The sequence below is a fragment of the Raphanus sativus genome, chromosome 9, assembly GCF_000801105.2.
Source record: "Raphanus sativus cultivar WK10039 chromosome 9, ASM80110v3, whole genome shotgun sequence".
Classification (NCBI taxonomy): domain Eukaryota; kingdom Viridiplantae; phylum Streptophyta; class Magnoliopsida; order Brassicales; family Brassicaceae; genus Raphanus; species Raphanus sativus.
Genome location: NC_079519.1, coordinates 3,773,360 through 3,792,688, shown reverse-complemented (window position 1 = coordinate 3,792,688; position 19,329 = coordinate 3,773,360). Strand labels below are relative to the sequence as shown.

Here is a 19,329-nt window from a genome sequence, read left to right as displayed (position 1 = left end):
CGTCGCTTTAAACGAAAGCTTCACAATGGAAGATTCTGCATACAAACCAAATCCCAAAATTTGGTCGAAGCCCTGTAGAGTCTCGGAGAGACATGCCGGGGAGGAGATGACATAGATCGTAGGAAGAGAACCACCAAGTGAAAAGTTGACACATACAACATCTTTACACCCAAAGACCCATGAATTTAAATCATCTGTCCCATCCGCAAAATCTCTCAGCACCGCAATATCCATTATACAGTTATGAGAAAATAAAAAAAACTCGGATGCTCACCGGAGGATAAGCGAGGGTCGTCAGCCGAACTACGGAGGGTGTTAGGTGTTGAAGCGTGAAACTCGTCGGAGCCGTCAGGACCACCAGTAAAGCAAACCGGAGCGGAGACCCACGACTCGCCGGAGACGTAATGAGTACTGTCGGATGCGAGGCGAGTGACGATTTGAGTGGAAACAACATCACGGAAGTAAGTAGAAAGAACGGCAGGGAGACGAGCGGGAGGAGTGACAATGGCGAAGCGAGCGGAGGAGGACACAGTGACGAAGCGAGGAAGCGGAGGTGCTGTGGCAGAGGGGAGTCAAAATCTGGCGAATTCATACTCGGACTGCGTAGATCAAGCAACAAAACGATTTTTGGAAACAGTGAGAAAACTGGATATGAAAAAGATGAAGAGGAGGACGAAGCAAGCCATGACGGAAAAACAAAGGCGGTGACGCCGGCGAGTTAAGTCGCCGCCGGCGTCGAGAGAGATGAAGGAGTGCGGCAGCCTCGTTATCTGTGTCTGGGAACTGTTTTATACTATTTTTATCTTTAAATAAAGTTGAGTTGACACGTCTGCGCAGGTTTTTTGAACTCTTAACTCCATCGATCTCGACATAATCGCATTTTAATTGAGGAATTTAATACTTTTATTATTATAATCAATTAAGATTTTTTCTATTAGAAAACATGAGATTTTGTTAAATGCATGATTATACGTAACCTAATCGCATGTAAATTTGTATTAATACTACTCCACTATAATTTAAATATAAATGTTGTGATATTTCAGATCATTATAGTTTATTAATTTATACTTAAAGAAAAAAACTATTATATTTAAATTTAGGATAAAATTATGTGCTTTGTTATCATTAGTAATTAAATATCATACAGTATTACTACTGTAATATTATAAGTTAAGAATTATATTTATAGGTCTTGACGATTTACCAATCTCAAAATACATGTCTTGAATGAACAACTGGTTATTTCTCAAAAAAAAAAGAAGAATGAACAACTGGTTAGTATTGAGGTCGATCAATGATAGAAACATGTATCAATTAGTCAAATAACTGACCAAAACCAATTTTGTGAAAACTTTCCATGTGTACACACTTCATTTGATAACATAACACATATTTTTTCCACTTGGTTTGACTAATCAGAAGCTCTCTCTTTTTTTAACACTGATTGTATAATTCAAATAAAAGAGTTTGGGAGATTCAAATGAGTGCACCCTAGTACAAAGAAAGGGTAATACATAAACAAAGGCTCCGAATGGTAACTGCGGATTGAGCGGTGCGGGATAAGCGGATTAGTTAATGCGGTGTGGTTTTACTGCGGTTTATACATGAGAAACGCACACTGCGGAACAACTGCGGTTTGTCTAAGCGGTTCGGTTCATAACAAGTTTTGAATGGTGACTGCGGTTGAGAGATGCGGAACAAGCGGATATAAAATTATATTATATTGTTTAAAAAAATTATAGCTGAAATATGAATAATATCTTCTGGGTATTTCGACATACACATAATATTTTAAAATTATTTTAAAACTAAAATATAGTTAAATTTATAAATATATAAAATATAAAAAATTGAATATCTATTCGGTTCTCGATCCGATTTTGGTTCGGTTCTAATTTTTTGGTTCTGGAGATATAAACCCACTAGTATAATTGACAGATTTAACTACAGTTTGAATAATGCATTACATGTACCCGACCTAGACTAGTTTTTTCGAATCGATTATGTTTTGGGTTTTCGGGTATGGATAAAATTGATTTAATTTTTTTTATCTAGAGACTAAAAAAATGAAAGTTCCAAAAAAGGGAAAAAAATGTAACCACTAATATCAAAATTCCTGGTAGACATAATTTATCTCACAATTGTATGTCGTTAGTTAGTGTATATATTTGTAAAAAAAATGAACTGTGAAGAAAACAGTAAAATTTTACCTCAACCGCATCAAAAATGATGCGTGACAAAAAGATAGTGCGGGTTCTATTTTTGTTCTTCGAACATAACCGCCACAGTAACACTTTAATTACTTTATTATTATTTTTTGCTTTGACTAAATAATTACATGCGGGACAAATTTTGTTTGAGGGAAAATCGTATTTTAAACTCTAGGAGTGTCACTTTATAGCACTTTAAACACTGAAGTTTTTTACTAACATTTTAAACTTTGAAAGTGATATTTTTAGCATAACAAACCTCCAAACCAAATAAGTGACCGGTACTGTTCATTTTGTGATGAGGTTTTAGTTTTCTTTGTCTTTAATAATAAAAATAATAAAATACATGAAAATTGGAAAAAATTCAAATAGTTGGAAGTTCAAAAAATCTAAAATTTCAAAAATATATAAAATTAAAATTTCAAAAAATGTAAAATTAAAAATTCATATTAAAAATATATATAAAATAATTTCTTTTAAATATGTTAATTTTACATAAATATATATTTTTTAATTTTCTGTATGTTAGATTTTGGTGTGAGTGAAGCTTTTTAGATAAGTGACATTCATTTTAGTTTCTCTAAAGTTTGACAGTAATTTATTTAATTTTAAAGTTATTTACTGTTTTTAAGAACTTTACTAATAAATTAATTTCTTTTAAAACAAACTTAAATTTACTATTTTTTATAAATAATACTAATAGATATCTTAACAACTTTGTAAAATTTACATAATATAATAATTATTATTTTTTCTTTTATATATTTTTAAAATGTATGTCTTTTATCTAAGAAGCTCCACTCACACCAAAACCTAATATATAGAAAAAATATATTTTATGTAAAATTAACATATTTTTCAGAAAAAAATTGTTTAATTTTTAATTTTTAATTTTGAAATTTAATTTATCGATTTTTTGAAATTTTGGATTCTTTTAATTTTCAAATCTTTTGTGATTTTTATTTATTTTTCGATTTTTTTTTGAATTTTTTTATTTATTTCGTTATTATTATTTAAGAAAAACTAACACCTCATCACCTTCAAATGAACAATACCGGTCACCTAGTTATCGTGAAGAATAAGTAACTTCGTTGGAGGTTTGTTATGCTAAAAATGACACTTTCAAAGTTTAAAGTGCTAGTGAAAAAATTTCAATGTTTAAAGTGTTAGAATGTGACACTTTCAGGGTTTAAAATGTGATTTTCCCTTTTGTTTGAGTGGTAACACAAGTTGTGTTATAATGCACCACATACGACGTTTTTGTTTCCCACTCAAGGCCAAAGAAAATGGAAAAGAGATGATGCCAGTAGGCATCTTAAGAGAGCTAGATAGATGAGGTTGATATCTAGAGTAAGTAACTAAGATATGACACATGATTTAAAATAAAATCTTTGATATATAAACAAAAATGGAATAGATGAATATTTTGGAATTGTTATCTATAGTTATAAAAGTTTTTAATATGTGTGTTATATCTAAAAACATTCTTCACTCTTGAGTTGGGTCGATTCAAAATATAACACAAATCGATAAAATAATAAAATAATTCATTAAAATCATAAATTGATAATATATCTATATATTTTTTATATAAATGTAAACTAAACATTATATTGTTGGTTTTATATTCAGAAAAATTATCTCTATTTCTCAATAACAATTCAATATATTTTGATATATCTAAAATCACATTAAAATTATATGAAACATAAAAATATACACCAAACAATATAACTAAACTATATGGAAGTCGAATTTCTAAAATTTAATTAAGAGATAGACAGTAAAATCAACTATTTTCTTATTTTATAAATGAAATATTTTTAAAAAAAAATCTAAAAAGGATTTTTTTTGTAAATTACTAACTCTATAGATTAATAAAATACATAGTCCCAATATTATTAATTTATAGTCCCAATATTATTAATTTATAGAGTTTTTACTGTACATAATTAAAATGCACTAACATATTCATATAATACATCTCCATGTGATCTAAATTTTGCATGTTTAATTGAACAACTCATATAACTGAAATCATATAAATATGAACCGTAATCTGATCATAAGATAATCTATTGATATTTTTACTAATTTTAATATTCTGTTTTCTTGAAAAATATTAATTGATATCACCAAATTCAGTTGTTCTTGGCATTACCACAATCAAGAAATTATTGATTAATTGTCAATTTCGGTTGACTCCGACAACTCTTGCATAACCGATTTTGAGTTTTTTTTTTGACATCAAAAGGCTATTCTATTACTAAAATTTGAGGCGGTCTGGGTAACCAGACCGGAATAAAACAACCAAAGTAGCATAACGATCTATGGAAAGTACGAGCATTCCTAGCTAATGAATCAGCTATCATATTTTGTGTTCTTGGTACGTAGCAGATCTTGAAATCCGAATAGCACATTTTGATCGTTTGAATCATCTTCAATTCAGTTGAGAAGGTTGGCCATGCATAACCGATTTCGAGTTGATTGCTGGTTTTATTAGACTTTCAGAAGAATTATTTTAACCAACAACCTATTCTATATCTATATTGTACCACCGATTCCGAATGTTAGAGGGTATGACAAAATATAATTATGTTTTAATTAAATAAATGAGTAGGTGCAACTTGCATAAGTAATTTTTTCAGAATGTTTTCCTTTTAATAATATAGATTTTCTTTGTAGAGATACTAATTTTAGAAAAATTAAATATTTTCAGAAAATGATTATAAATCCAGATCATTTTAAATGTTAGATAATAAATAAACCATGATGACATAGTTCGATAAATAATTGTAAAACAGAAGATACCTCAAACAATGACATTTTGTTTTAATAATATAGATACAATTAAAACAAAAGACACAATTTATCTGGTGGATTTTAAACTTTAATGTTTTTTTCTACCATGTTTTTCTTCTTTTGTTTTAATTACTTATAATTTCTTAAAAATATACTCATTCAAATTTATAAATTACTTAAAACACACATATTTTATGTTTATGATATGTTTTGGAAACTTTAAAACACATATATATTTCTCTAAATTTTGAAAAATCAAAATTTAAAATCTATACTACATTATAAATTCATATAATATGGTTTAATTTCTATTTCAAATGAGTATTATCTTGAACATATAGATTAAAAAATACAATGTGAATTGATTTGCTCGGAGGTCCATGAACAAAACTCTAATTTTTTTTGTTAATTATTTTTTGCATTTTCTTCTTAATAAGAAGATATGTAATATGTTGTCAATACTATCAAAACAGAAACACAATTTTGGATCCAATTTGATTATAGGGAAAATATTTACAAAGCTATATATAATATTATAAATTTGACTACAACATTAAATATTAGTAACTACTTACCTAAAAGCGTCTACATATGGAAAGATTTTCGTGAAATAGATTTTATATTTAAATCCACTTAAAGAAAGAGGACAAAGGGGAAGAAAACACCGAAGACATGATCAGACTTGCCGCACAACGGAGTTGATTACTTCGAACAGGATAAAAAATAGTATAGCTTGGTGTTTAGAAGTATCTGATACACAAATATATGAGGAAAAAAGAAATTCATTTTCAATTTAAAATAGACAATTCATATCGTTACTATATTTTAATAATGAAAACACAATGTTTTTCAATACAAAATATCTATATCATTAGATCACACATCTTTTTTTTTGTCACATAAGATCACACATATCATATATCGAATAAAATACCACACTTGGAAAAAATAAATGGTTGTTCATCATCTTCCCTTAGGGTTCATGGTGAAGGATCATGGTCTTAAGTCTTAACTATAAATGAGGTTGTAGGTTATCAAAGACGTATTATTCAACTCAGTACATATCTGAGTCCAACAAATCTCCCACCAACTCTCAAGAGCCTATGGCTAAGCTGTCTGTGAAGAAACTCCCACCTAAAGGTGTCTCCTTTAGCCTTCATGTTGCAACACACACTCACCAAGACTCCAACTTTACTCGCTTACGATGAAGAAACAGAGTTTATAAAGCAGAGTACGAGAACAGAGTAATAAAACAGAGTGAAGAAAAAGAAAACAGAGCAAGACTCAAACGATTGTTAACCCAGTTACACCCGTTAACGAGGATGTTAGTCTGGGCCGGGAACTGTCTCCCAAAATCCACTAGATCAGAGTTTACAAGTGTATTTAAACCTCAAGGCCTTTGCAGTACCTGTCTCGATTTGAACGTAGCTTACAAACTCAAAGAAACACTTACAAGCTTACACTTTAATAAATGCTCTCTTTCTACTCTTATCTATCTCTCTGAACTAAGACACATATATATACTCACTCACACTTGACCTAATGCGCTTCGGATGCTCCAGCTGGCCACGCTCCATCCGTATGACCCATTAAAGACGCATAACGTTAACTTCCTGCAGAGAAGCCAACAAAATATGCTTTAATAGATTGAGCCTCAACCGCTGGTCTTGTGGTCCTTCAATCCCAATAAGTCACGTGAGTTGTGCCTCGTCACCAGTTGCTTCCTCCCCACGCCTAGCTTAGTCTCAAACTTGTCTTGATCTTCTTTGCTAATTTCTCAACAAATCTCCACCTAGTAAAGACAGATCAACAAGACTGAAGCAGACGATTATACCCGAGAGTTAGAGATAGATTCTTAGTATCTAGTTTCTTGGATTCCAGTTTCCGGAGCCTGAGTTTGATTACTCAGTTTTGATCCTCAGCAATTCCATTGCAGCTTTGAACTTACTGACTGGTACAATCTTCGTAAAGGTATCTGCAGGGTTGATCAGTGTAGATATCTTCGTCACCTTCAAGAAACCATTCTCAATGATCTCTCTGATCTTGTGATACTTGGTATCAACGTATTTTGTTCTTTCATGATACACGTTGTTTTTGGATAGAGCAATCACACTCTAAGAGTCACAGAAGATCTCCACACACTTCTGTTCATATCCAAAATCCATTAGCAGACCTTTAAGCCACATAGCTTCTTTTCATGCATCATTCATCGCCAAGTATTCCGCTTCAGTAGTGGAAAGAGTCACCACTTTCTGTAGCCTTGATCTCCAACTGATGGTGCTTCCACCAAGAGTAAATACTACTCCACTGATTAACCTTCTCTTATCACGATCAGCTGCATAGTCTGAATCGCAGTAACCTTTTAACACAAAATCAGATCCTTTCCTGTAACAGAGTTTTATCTTCATAGAGCCTCTGACGTACCTCAAGATCCATTTAACTCCTAACCAATGATCTTTGATAGGATTTCCCATGAATCTACTGATAATACCCACAGGATATGCCAAATCTGGTCTTGTACAGATCATGGAGTACATCAAGCTTCCAACTGCATTTGCATATGGAACTGTTCTCATGTACTCTTCATCCTTTTGCAGCTGTTCCTTTGTAGCAGAGCGAAACTTCATATGGGCACCCAGCGGTGTCACAACATCTGTGGATTGCTCCATCTTGTAAGTCTCTAAGACTTTCTCCATGTAACCTTCCTGTGATAGCCATAGCTTCCCATTTGCTCTGTCTCTCCTGATCTCAATCCCAAGAATTTTCTTGGCAGGGCCGAGATCCTTCATCTCAAACTTCATACTGAGTTGCTTCTTCAACTCCAGAACTAACTTCTTGTCCTTTGCAGCCACCAACATGTCGTCGACATAAATCAGTAGATAGACATTCGCGCCATCTTCACATGTCTTGACGTACACACAACTGTCTATGTAACTTCTTACAAAGTTAAGTTCAGCCATGGACCCATCAAACTTCTGATTCCATCTTCTTGGTGCCTGTTTTAAACCGTATAAAGTTTTCCTCAGTAAGCAGACTTGACCTTTCTTGAACTGACCTTCATAACCTTCAGGTATCTCCATGTAGATCTTTTCATCAAACTCTCCGTGTAGGAAAGCTGTTTTTACATCAAGCTGCTCCAGTTCTAGATCTTCCTCAACAACAATAGTAAGAAGAATCCTTATAGATATGTGTCTTACTAGTGGTGAGAAGATCTCTGTGTAGTCTATTCCCTCTCTTTGAGCATAACCTTTTGCAACAAGGCGTGATTTGTGTCTTAGTCTTTCAACTCCTGGAATTCCACTCTTCCTCTTGTACACCCACTTACAACCAATCACGCATTGTCCCTTCGGTCTGTCAACTACATCCCATGTGTGGTTTGTTTTGTGAGATTCCATCTCTTCATCCATACCTCCACTCCAGAATTTCCAGTCTTTATCATCTCTAGCTTCTTGGTAACTGGTTGGTTCTTTGAAGTCACCATTCACTGTGGTGATCAGGGACTCAGCATCAAAACAGTCTTCTTCATCATCAGTGTCTTCACTGTAATAACCTTCAGTGTCAAACCTCCTAGTGGCTCTAACTGTTCTGCATTCTCTGTCTCTGACTAGGTGATAGCTCTCAGGTGAGTCGCTGGTCTCATCTTCCTGATCATGATCATGTTCTGAGTCGTGATCATTCTCCACATTATGTTCATCATTTTCTTGATTTTCAACATCCTGCTGACCCTGTTCTGCGACCTCTGTATCACTCTGTATATCTCCACCTGAACTGATATCACCTGCTTCTCTGAGATCTATGTCAAATGTTGCTTCTGCAGACTCATAATGTTCTCCTTCCTTTTGTTTCCCTCTCTGAATGACATCTTTATAGACAACATTCTCTTGGAAGATTACGTTTCTGCTTATCTGACACTTCTTCTCTTCCAGTAACCAGACTTTGTAACCTTTTACTCCTGGAGGATAACCCAGTAGGACTGCTTTCTTGGCCCTTGGACTAAGTTTCCCCTCACTTGTATGAATAAAACAGACACATCCGACTCTTCTCAAATAGCTGTATACTGGTGCTCTTCCAGTCCACTTCTTGTCTGGAATTTCAAACTTGATTGCGGAAGAGGGTGTCTTATTGATCAGTGTAACTGCAGTCTGTGTAGCTTCTGCCCGAAACGTTCTAGGTAAGCCTGAGTCACTTAACATGCTTTTGACTTTCTCTAGAATAGTGCGGTTCATCCTTTCAGCTACTCCGTTTTGCTGGGGAGTGTAAGCACAAGTCATGTGCCTTACAATGCCTTTCTCCTTGCAGAAGTTATCAAATCTTGTGTTGCAAAACTCAAGACCGTTGTCGGTTCTTAGTAATTTCAGCTTTTTATCCGCTTGGTTCTCAATCATGTTGCACCACTCTACAAAAGTGTTAAATGCTTCATCCTTATGTTTCAAGGAATAAACCCATGTCTTCCTCGTGAAGTCATCTATAAAAGAGATGAAGTACTGGCACTTTCCAAGAGAGAATGGAACACCTGGTGCTCCCCACAAGTCTGAGTGGGCATAATCAAGCTTATCTTTAGTATCATGAGTTGCAACTGAGAAACTGACCCTTTTTGCTTTCCCATACACGCAGTCTTCACACATATCAAACACTGAAACCTTCTTCATATCCAGTAGTCGCTTCTTTACCAATAAACTGAGATTTTTCTGGCTCATGTGTCCTAGCCTCCGATGCCACAAGATAGTGTCATCATCCTTCTTCTCAGCAGCATATGACTGACCAACTTCAGGTTTTCCTTGTAGCAGATACAGTTTGTCATGTCTCTTTCCCTTTAAGACAATCTTGTTATCTTTATGGATACTCAAGATGCCTTATTTTGATTCAAAACTGTATCCAAGCTCTTTCATTGTTCCCACTGACAGCAGATTCCGATCCATCTCTGGAATGTATCTGACTCCAGTTAACAGAAACACTGAGCCGTCTTCGTTTTTGATCCTTACAGTTCATATACCTCTGACCTTTGAAGTTGTCTTGTTCCCCATGCGTACTGGCCCTCCACTGACGTCCCTTAGAGTTTCAAACCACTCCTTGTACGTCATATGATAACTGCAACATGTGTCTAAAACCCATTCATTCTCAAGATTTATGTCTGTTGAATAAAGAGCCTCCAGAACATATAAACCTGCAGCTTTGTTCTTGTTATCTTTCACCATTGCAGCCTCTCCTCTGTTGTCGCTCCCTTGGTGTTTTGGTTTGTTTTGGGACTTGCCTTTGTTTGGACAAGATCCCTTGAAGTGTCCTTCTTCACCACACGACCAACACTTGGACCTTGAGTTTCTGTCTCGATTGTCTGACCTTCCACGTTGTTCCCCTTTCTCTCTAGCATATAGACTTTCTGCTTCACCTTTAGACCCCTTTGAGTTTGAACCATTTTCAAGCTCCTTTGCGTATATTGCAGCAACTACTTCATCCAGAGTGAGTGTCGTTCTCCCTGTGCCGTATCTCAACGTGTCTCTCAGTTGATCAAACTGTCTTGGTAGAGACATGAGAAGCAATATCGCTTGGTCTTCGTCGGGTACTTGAACATCAATGTTCTCAAGATCTGTTATAAGATGTAGAAATTCATCAATGTTGCTTTCAATGGACAGACTGTCAGACATCTTGAACCCATAGAGCTTCTACTTAAGATAAAAATGATTTGGGAGAGCTTTGGCGAGATACAACATGTCTAACGCTTTAAGCATCCTTGCAGCGATTTCTTCCTTTCTTGTCTTCCTCAGAACTCTGTTAGTGACGCTCAGGATGATGGTACTTCTGGCCTTTTTTATTTTCTCAGCTAAAGCTTCTTCCTTTTCTTCAGCTACCTTCTTCTCTTCCGGTGCTTCATCTGGATCTCGAACCTTCTCCTTGACTTTATCAGACTCTTCTAAGGCTTTGCTCAGCCCTTGAAGATCCATATGTGCCAAGAGTTTGTCTTTCCATAACATGTAATCTCCATGGCCATCGAACTTCTCGATCTCGATTCTTGGTGACAACATGATCTCGTACAGAGACCAAAACTCAGAACCTGAGCTCTAATACCAATATGTGAAGAAACTCCCACCTAAAGGTGTCTCCTTTAGCCTTCCTGTTGCAACACACACTCACCAAGACTCCAACTTTACTCGCTTACGATGAAGAAGCAGAATTTATAAAGTAGAGTTCGAGAACAGAGTAATAAAACAGAGTGAAGAAGAAGAAAACAAAGCAAGACTCAAGCGATTGTTAACCCAGTTACATCCGTTAACGAGGGTGTTAGTCTGGGCCGGGAACTGTCTCCTAGAATCCACTAGATCATAGTTTACAAGTGTATTTAAACCTCAAGGCCTTTGCAGTATCTGTCTCGGTTTGAACGTAGCTTACAAACTCAAAAAAACACTTACAAGCTTACACTTTGATAAATGCTCTCTTTCTGCTCTTATCTATCTCTCTGAATTAAAACACATATATATACTCACTCACACTTGACCTAATGCGCTTCGGATGCTCCAGCTGGCTATGCTCTATCCGTACGACCCATTAAAGACGCATAACGTTAACTTCCTGCAGAGAAGCCGACAAAATATGCTTTAACAGACTGAACCTCAACAGCTAGTCTTGTGGTCCTTCAATCCCAATAAGTCACGTGAGTTGTGCCTCGTCATCAGTTACTTTCCTAGCTTAGTCTCAAACTTAGTCTTGATCTTCTTTGCTAATTTCTCAACACTGTCGTTTTCATTTCTACTTCGTGTCGTTTTGTTTTGTTGTGTAATAATTTATGGCAAAAATGTTAATAAAACGCAACCGCTACATTTCCCAAACGGATATAAAGAAGAAACAAATTCCTTGTAATAGGATCACATGAAAATAATACGTTAGAACTTGCTAAAAAAAGGTATTTCATTTTACGATATTACCCTTTGAAGTTGTGCGTGTCCCCAGATTCGTGACAAGGATATAATAGAGAAAGCAAACCAGAAGTCGCGTTTCGACTTCTAACGTTGGACGCTTGGTAATTGATTAAACAAATACGACAAGTAAATAAAAAAAAGGTGACATTTTTCGCTTCCCGGTCGTCGCTAGGTCGCCAAGTAGCGACTCGAGAGTGAACGACGGCAATAGATGGCGAAGAAGGAGAAATTGTGGGAAGACTGGTGCTTCGTCTGCAAAGACGGTGGTAGCTTAATGCTCTGTGACTACAAGTCAGTCTCTCTTGATAATCTTAAAAATCAAAAATTTTCCGTAATAAATGTGAACATTGTTGTCACGTCTAATTTAAATGTATGCATCTAACTCAACCTCACTGTGCTTTCGTTTCAGGGACTGTCCGAAAGCTTATCATGCCTCTTGTGTTGACAATTATAATAACTCAGCAGAAGAGAGTGACGATTCCTATATCTGCGGTAAAAATTGCTAATCTTTTTACCTTCATGAGAGCTAGATAGATATAGAGAAGCCCTAAGGGAACCATTAGGTAGAGGTCCAGTCAGCTATTGAAAATGCATCAGAGTTGCACTCTAAGACCGTGTGATGTATACCCCACCCCTCGATAGCCTCTAAAAATCCATTATACGTATAAGTTTCTTTCTTTATGCTAGCAGAGAGCCATTCCTAACTCAAAGTAACAACCTTTTGGGTCATTTTTTTTTTTGTCTGTCTCTTTAGCCAAAGGTAATTGAATCGAGTCTATAATCTTCGTAAACTAATAATGTCTTACCTTGTTAGGTGTTCTTGGGTCTGTTAAGAGTTTACAAACACAAATTTGACAACTGTTCGTATAGATTACTGTATTTGTCATACTTGCTCTATGGAGGGATTAGTGTTTGATTGTGAATTTTGTTAATTGCAGAATGGCACAGTTGCTACTTGTGTGGGAAGAGACCGAAGCTGCTCTGTCTTTGTTGCCCACGTTCTGTATGTGAAGGCTGTGTTAACCATGCTGAGTTTATTCACCTCAAACCGAATAGAGGGTTATGCAATCAGTGCCAGGAGTATGTGGTTGTTTTGGAAGAGATTCAAAAGTATGATGCTGCTGGGGTATGTTTCTAACCATTATATATATATCAAAATTATTTCATTTTAACCCCTGATTTTTTGATACTAAGCCTCTTCTTGTATTGAAAGTTTTGATAGCCCGTCTGTTGCAGTTACTTAATGTGTTTTAGGGAATGATAGATGAATCTGATGTCTTGAATGGAATGAAATGTAGCATATGTTAAAACTTGTTATTTATAGTCATTTTTTCTTTAAATAAAAGCGATAACACAAATGTTAACTACTTTATGTCTACACCTGATACTTTTTTTCATGACATTTTTGAAGTGTTATTCTTCTCTGCTTAACCTTACTCTGCTGGTTAATTTGCAGGATAAACTCGACCTGACAGATACGAATACATTTGAGTGCCTGTTTCTCGAGTGTTGGGAGATAGCAAAAAAGCAAGAAGATATCACTTTTGAAGATGTCCTTTGCGCCAAAAGTTCACAAAGGAAAGTTACCAAGTTAAAGCACAAAGATGCTCCCAGATCTTCTTCACTCAATGATGCAGCACACACTTCAAAGTCACATAATCGAGTCGCCAAGCTGAACCACGCAGTTGGTCGTAAGTATCCACTATCTGACCACAAAGTTGATGATGCGGAAGATTATAAAACGGTGGGCAAAAACAAGAACATGGTGTTTATCAGATGGGGTTCAAAGCCCCTCATTGATTTCCTAACATCAATAGGGGAAGATACCAGAGATGCGATGTCAGAACGTAGCGTGGAGTCTATTATCAACAAATACATTCGTCAGGAAAACCTGCTTGATCATAGAAAGAAGAAGAAAGTTCGTTGCGATGAGAAGCTGTATTCTATCTTCGGGAAGAGGTCTGTGAAACAAAGAAAGATTCATAGACTTTTAGATGCTCACTTCAAAGACAACACTGAGGAGTTGGAATGTATCACACGTTCGGACCGTGGAAAGACTGAAAGGGTTTCCCAGCCGTGCAAGAAGAAGCAGAGAATAGAAAGGTCGCATGAGAAGGAAGTGAAACCTTATGCCTCTTGTGTTGACAATTATAATAACGCAGCAGAAGAGAGCGATGATTCTTATATCTGCGGTAAAAGTTGCTAATCTTTTTACCTTCATTCCTAATTATTTTGTAATTGGCACGCATCTTTGAGCTTCCGTCACATGTCTCTTCTTGATTAGTTTAATGGTTTTTATGTCGGGATATGAGAGACATATAAGTTTCTTTTTGTTTTTTTTCAAGCTTCTTCTTCTTTAAAAAAAAAATCATTGCGTATAAGTTTCTTTCTTTATGCTAGCAGAGAGCCATTTCTAACTCAAAGTAACAACCTTTGGGTCATTTTCTTTTGTCTGTCTCTTTAGCCAAAGGTGATTGAATTAAGTCTATAATCTTCGAAAACTAATAATGTCTTACCTTGTTAGGTGTTTTTGGGTCTGTTAAGGGTTTACAAACACAAATTTGACAACGTCCGTATATATTACTGTATTTGTAATGCTTTGCTTTATGGAGGGATTATTGTTTTGATTGTGAATTTGTTAATTTTCAGAATGGCACAGTTGCTACTTGTGTGGGAAGAGACCTAAGCTGCTCTGTCTTTGTTGCCCACATTCCGTATGTGAAGGGTGTGTTACCCATGCTGAGTTTGTTCACCTCAAACCGAATAAAGGGTTATGCAACCAGTGCCAGGAGTATGTGGTTGTTTTGGAAGAGATTCAAAAGTATGATACTGCTGGGGTATGTTTCTAACCATTATATATATCAAAATTATTTCATTTTAACCCTGATTTTGACGCCTAAGCCTCTATTTATCTTGAAGTTTTGATAACTTAATGTGTTTAGGAAATGATAGATGAATCTGATGTCTTGAATGGAATGAAATATATATCCGCAAGGATTAGCATATGTTAAAACTTGTTATATATAGTCATTTTTTCCTTTAAAAAAAAGTGTGATTACACAAATGTTTAACTACTTTTTTCATGACACTTGAAGTGTTATTCTTCTCTGCTCAACCTTACTCTACTGGTTTGCAGGATAAGCTCGACCTGACAGATACAGTTACATTTGAGTGCCTGTTTCTCGAATGTTGGGAGATAGCAAAAAAGCAAGAAGACATCACTTTTGAAGATGTCCTTCGCGCCAAAAGTTCACAAAGGAAAGTTACCAAGTTAAGGCACAAATATGCTCCCAGATCTTCACTCAATGATGCTGCACACACTTCAAAGTCACGGAATCAAGTCGCCAAGCTGAAGCACACAGTTGATCGCAAGCATTCGCTGTCTGACCACAAAGATGCTCCCAGATCTCCACTCAACGATGCATACACTTCAAAGTCACAGAAGCAAGTCGCCAAGCTGAAGCACACAGTTGATGATGATGCAGAAGATTATAAACCGGTGGGCAAAAACAAGAACACGGTGTTTATCAGATGGTGTTCAAAGCCGCTCATTGACTTCCTGACATCAATAGGGGAAGATACAAGACGTGCAATGTCACAGCACAACGTGGAGTCTGTTATCCTCAAATACATACCTCAGATAAAGAAGAAGAAAGTTCGTTGGGATGAGAAGCTGTATTCTATCTTCGGGAAGGGGTCTGTGAAACAAAGAAAGATTCATAGACTTTTAGATGCTCACTTCAAAGACAACCTTGAGCCGTTAGAATGTAACACACGTTCGGACCGTGGCTTCATTGGAATGAGTGAAAGGGTTTCCCAGCCGTGGAAGAAGAAGCAGAGAATAGAAAGGTCACATGAGAAAACTTATGAGAAGGAAGTGAAACCTCAAATCTGGGCAACCAAGACTTGTGAGAAGGAAGTGAAACCTCAGTTTTACCCCAGACCAGGTAAGCTCAAGGATTTTGGTCATGTATGTATGTATGTATGTATTTGGCAAGTGTTGTATCGGTTTTTAAACAATGTTTCTCGGATGTGCCCATTTTTGACATAGGGACCCCAGCAGCAAAGAGGAAGAAGGTACAAAGTAAGATAGCGAAGCAACGAATCCGTGACCTAACATGTGTCTTTGAGGCTTTTGCACCTTACACGGGAATGGAGGGCAAAGAAGAGAGAATATGGATAACCGAGACACTAAGCTCTACAAATGTAGCAACAAAAGTCCGAGAGGAGGAGACAAAGCCGTCATGTACCTCTGATGTCAGTACGTGTGAGACTTGCGCATGCTCGGCTGAGAGCTGTTGTGGAGAAGGGAAATCAGGAGGAGAGGCCTGTAACGTTTCTGGAGATATCACAAAACATGATCACAATGTATTTGGCACACAACCGAACTTAGCAAAACAACAAGAGGATGTCCTTGGTGCCAAAAGTTCACAAAGGAAAGTTACCAAGTTAAGGCACAAAGATGTCCGCAGATCTTCTTCACTCAATGCTGCACACACTTCAAAGTCACAGAAGCAAGTCGCCAAGCTGAAGGACACAGTTGATGATGATGCAGAAGATTGTAAAACGGTGGAGAAAAACAAGAATACAGTGCTTATCAGATGGTGTTCAAAGTCCCTTATTGATTTCCTAACATCAATAGGGGAAGATACCAGACATGCCATGTCAGAACGTAGCGTGGAGTCTATTATCAACAAATACATTCGTCAGGAAAACCTGCTTGATCATAGAAAGAAGAAGAAAGTTCGCTGTGATGAGAAGCTGTACTCTATCTTCAGGAAGAGGTCTGTGAAACAAAGAAAGATTCATAGACTTTTAGATGCTCACTTCACAGACAACCTTGAGCAGTTGGAACGTGGCTTCAGCGGAAAGAATCAAAGTGTTTTCATGCCGTGCAAGTGCAAGAAGAAGCAGAGCATAGAAAGCTCAACTGACGAAACTTATGACAAGGAACTGAAACCTGATCAAACCGGTTTTGCTACGATCAACGCAGAGGAGAATATAAAGCTTGTTTATCTGCTTAGGAGCTTAGTTCTAGAGTTATTGAAGAAGCATAACGAGAACTTTGGGGAGAAGGTAGTGGGGACATCATTAGACCATTGGAGGTGTTTTTCTCTGATCCGACACATACTCCCTCGATGCATCATCTATTACACTCTCTTCATGTCGTTTTCTCTTTGCAACGGAGATGATACCCGAGAGACTAACAATCGGTATGTGTTCTATCTTCTTTTTTTAAAAAAATAAATTGAATGAATGTTTATAAGCAGCTCTTTATATGTATGTTTTTGTTTTTCTTAGCAGTGAAAAACGAGACTACTGGGTGTTTTTAATGGGTGTTCTCTCTGGAGTTTGTTTACCTGGTGTCGCTGCTAAAGGTCTCATTTGGTGCAAGAAAATGAAGGATGCAAAGAATGCAAAGAAGAAGCAAAATAAAAAGAAGAAGAACAAGAAGACAATGAACCCAGAGAACAAGGATCCAAAGGATATGGATATGAATGATCCTGGTGAAGATGACAAGGATATGAATGATCCTGCTGAAGATGATGGGACTGCTCTCTCAGGAACTCAAGATGTGCCAAAACCAGTAGAAAAGACTAATTTGAAAATTGGCAAGTTGGGTGTTGACCTAGATTCACATGTTACATACAGTGACGGGATTCAAGTCTTTGAGGGTAAATATGATGCTCGTATTGTGTCCGTTAATAGGAAGCATCTAAAAGATGATGATCGTGATGAGGGTTCAGATGTTGCTTCCAGTGCTTTTATGGAGATGGCTAACCATTATGCATGTGACACCGAGTACATACTCCGATTCTATGGGCGGGAAAGCGACATTACTTACATGTACATGTGTTTTGAAAAATGGGAGTGCAGCATAGGAGACCTGATTAGATTTTGTTCAAGTGAAGTAGCAGTGGCCAGAGAATCTCTAGCTGACAAGCAGATCTCTTTTCTAAAGGAGTTTAAGAGCAAGAATAAGCTGTGGGAAGAAGGAACGGGGTATCCAACAAGTCTCCTCGTATCTCTCATCAGAGATTTGGTTCAGGGTGTTGCGGATATGCACGATATGTATTATATCCATGGCAATCTGAACCCCGAGACCGTCCTTATAGTATCTAAGGATAATGGTGATCATGTAGCTGCAAAGATCGGTGATCTTAGCTTGAGCAGGCATCGCACTAACAAATCCATGAGTAAGTTTTTTTTTATCAACACATTTAATGTAAGAATTTGACAACAAATAAGTGTTATTCTCTTTGTAAAACTTTCAGGTGTAACAGGGATTTGGCCAGCCCCAGAGCAAACTCCTCGTAAGTCGTCGAAGACAACCTATCAAGGGATTGAAAACGATATTTACGCACTTGGTCTCACTGTGGTATACATGCTAGCGCGTAGACCTTTGTACAAAGATGAATCAGATTTCAAGACAAGAACGATGGACCAGACTACTATTTACCAACTTAAACTTCTACCACAAGAAGCTTATTATCTTTGGAAGGCGCTGGCTAATTTCAACTACGAGCTCCGGTAGTGTCATCTTCCCTTTTCTTATTATCCAGTACTGAGTTAAACTTTTGTCTCACAAGTGTTTAACTATTTGCAGTCCGACTGCAAAAGAAGCTCTTGCTCATCCGTTCTTTTGGACGCAAGATAAGAGGAACCTTCTTTTAGAGCGAGCTAGTGAAAGCTTTCGGACAATGAAAACCCAAAGTAAGGAGTACGCAAGCTTAATAATGTTGGTGAATAAGAGCGAAAAAGAGGTTTTCAAGGGTATAAAATATGAATGGGATGAGGTACTAGATGAGAAATTAGTATCTTTCATGGACGAGAAAGAAGCAGAGGAAAACGGTCCTCGCTACAACCGTCGACATTTGATTGATTTGGTACGGTTCGTGCGTAATACTCTTGTACACGTAAAAGAAGAGAAATTTCCTGGCGATGTCAAGGTTTGTCTTCTACAACCTACATATCAAAAGCATTTTACAAAACCTAATATGAATGTCTGTGTTGTGTTAGGCCATCGTTGGAGGCAGCCGAACGAAAGTGGGGGAATATTTTGCAAGAAAATTCCCATGCTTGCTGATGGAAGTTCATATGATCACCAGGAATCTCTTCAGTAAGCATGAAGATTTCCAAACCTTCTTTGAAAAAGCTTAAGGAAAAGCGGATGAACATGTGGAGGAATTGGTGGGGGGGAGAGAGCACAAACAAGCCTAGCTCCAAGTTTGTCTGTTATTGAACAAGTCTTCTGAGTATGCTCAGATCTTTGTTATTTTGCATTGCTTTCATCTTATTTAAGATAACATTATTAGACCTGAGTTTTTCTAAGATTTAAGCAAAAAAAAACTTTTCAGTAGCAGACTTGTTATCGTGTTCTGTTCTAGGCCATATTTACCCAA

General features: G+C 36.6%; 1 protein-coding gene across 2 annotated transcripts; it reads left to right on the top strand.

Moving 5' to 3' along the window:
• The first annotated feature begins 12,056 nt into the window (after nucleotides 1-12,056).
• LOC108825457 (uncharacterized) lies at nucleotides 12,057-19,280 on the top strand. 2 transcript variants are annotated; one of them, XM_056993980.1, is made up of 11 exons: nucleotides 12,057-12,217; nucleotides 12,336-12,418; nucleotides 12,865-13,052; nucleotides 13,383-14,118; nucleotides 14,576-14,763; nucleotides 15,063-15,873; nucleotides 15,978-17,139; nucleotides 17,231-18,123; nucleotides 18,202-18,457; nucleotides 18,534-18,876; nucleotides 18,947-19,280. In XM_056993980.1, the coding sequence occupies exons 1-11, from the start codon at nucleotides 12,138-12,140 to the stop codon at nucleotides 19,085-19,087; spliced, it is 4,881 nt and encodes a 1,626-aa protein (XP_056849960.1). In that variant the 5' UTR covers nucleotides 12,057-12,137; the 3' UTR covers nucleotides 19,088-19,280. The 2 variants fall into 2 exon arrangements, with proteins under 2 accessions (XP_056849960.1, XP_018454244.2); XM_018598742.2 differs by having other exon boundaries at nucleotides 17,228-18,123.
• Nucleotides 19,281-19,329: the final 49 nt, after the last annotated feature.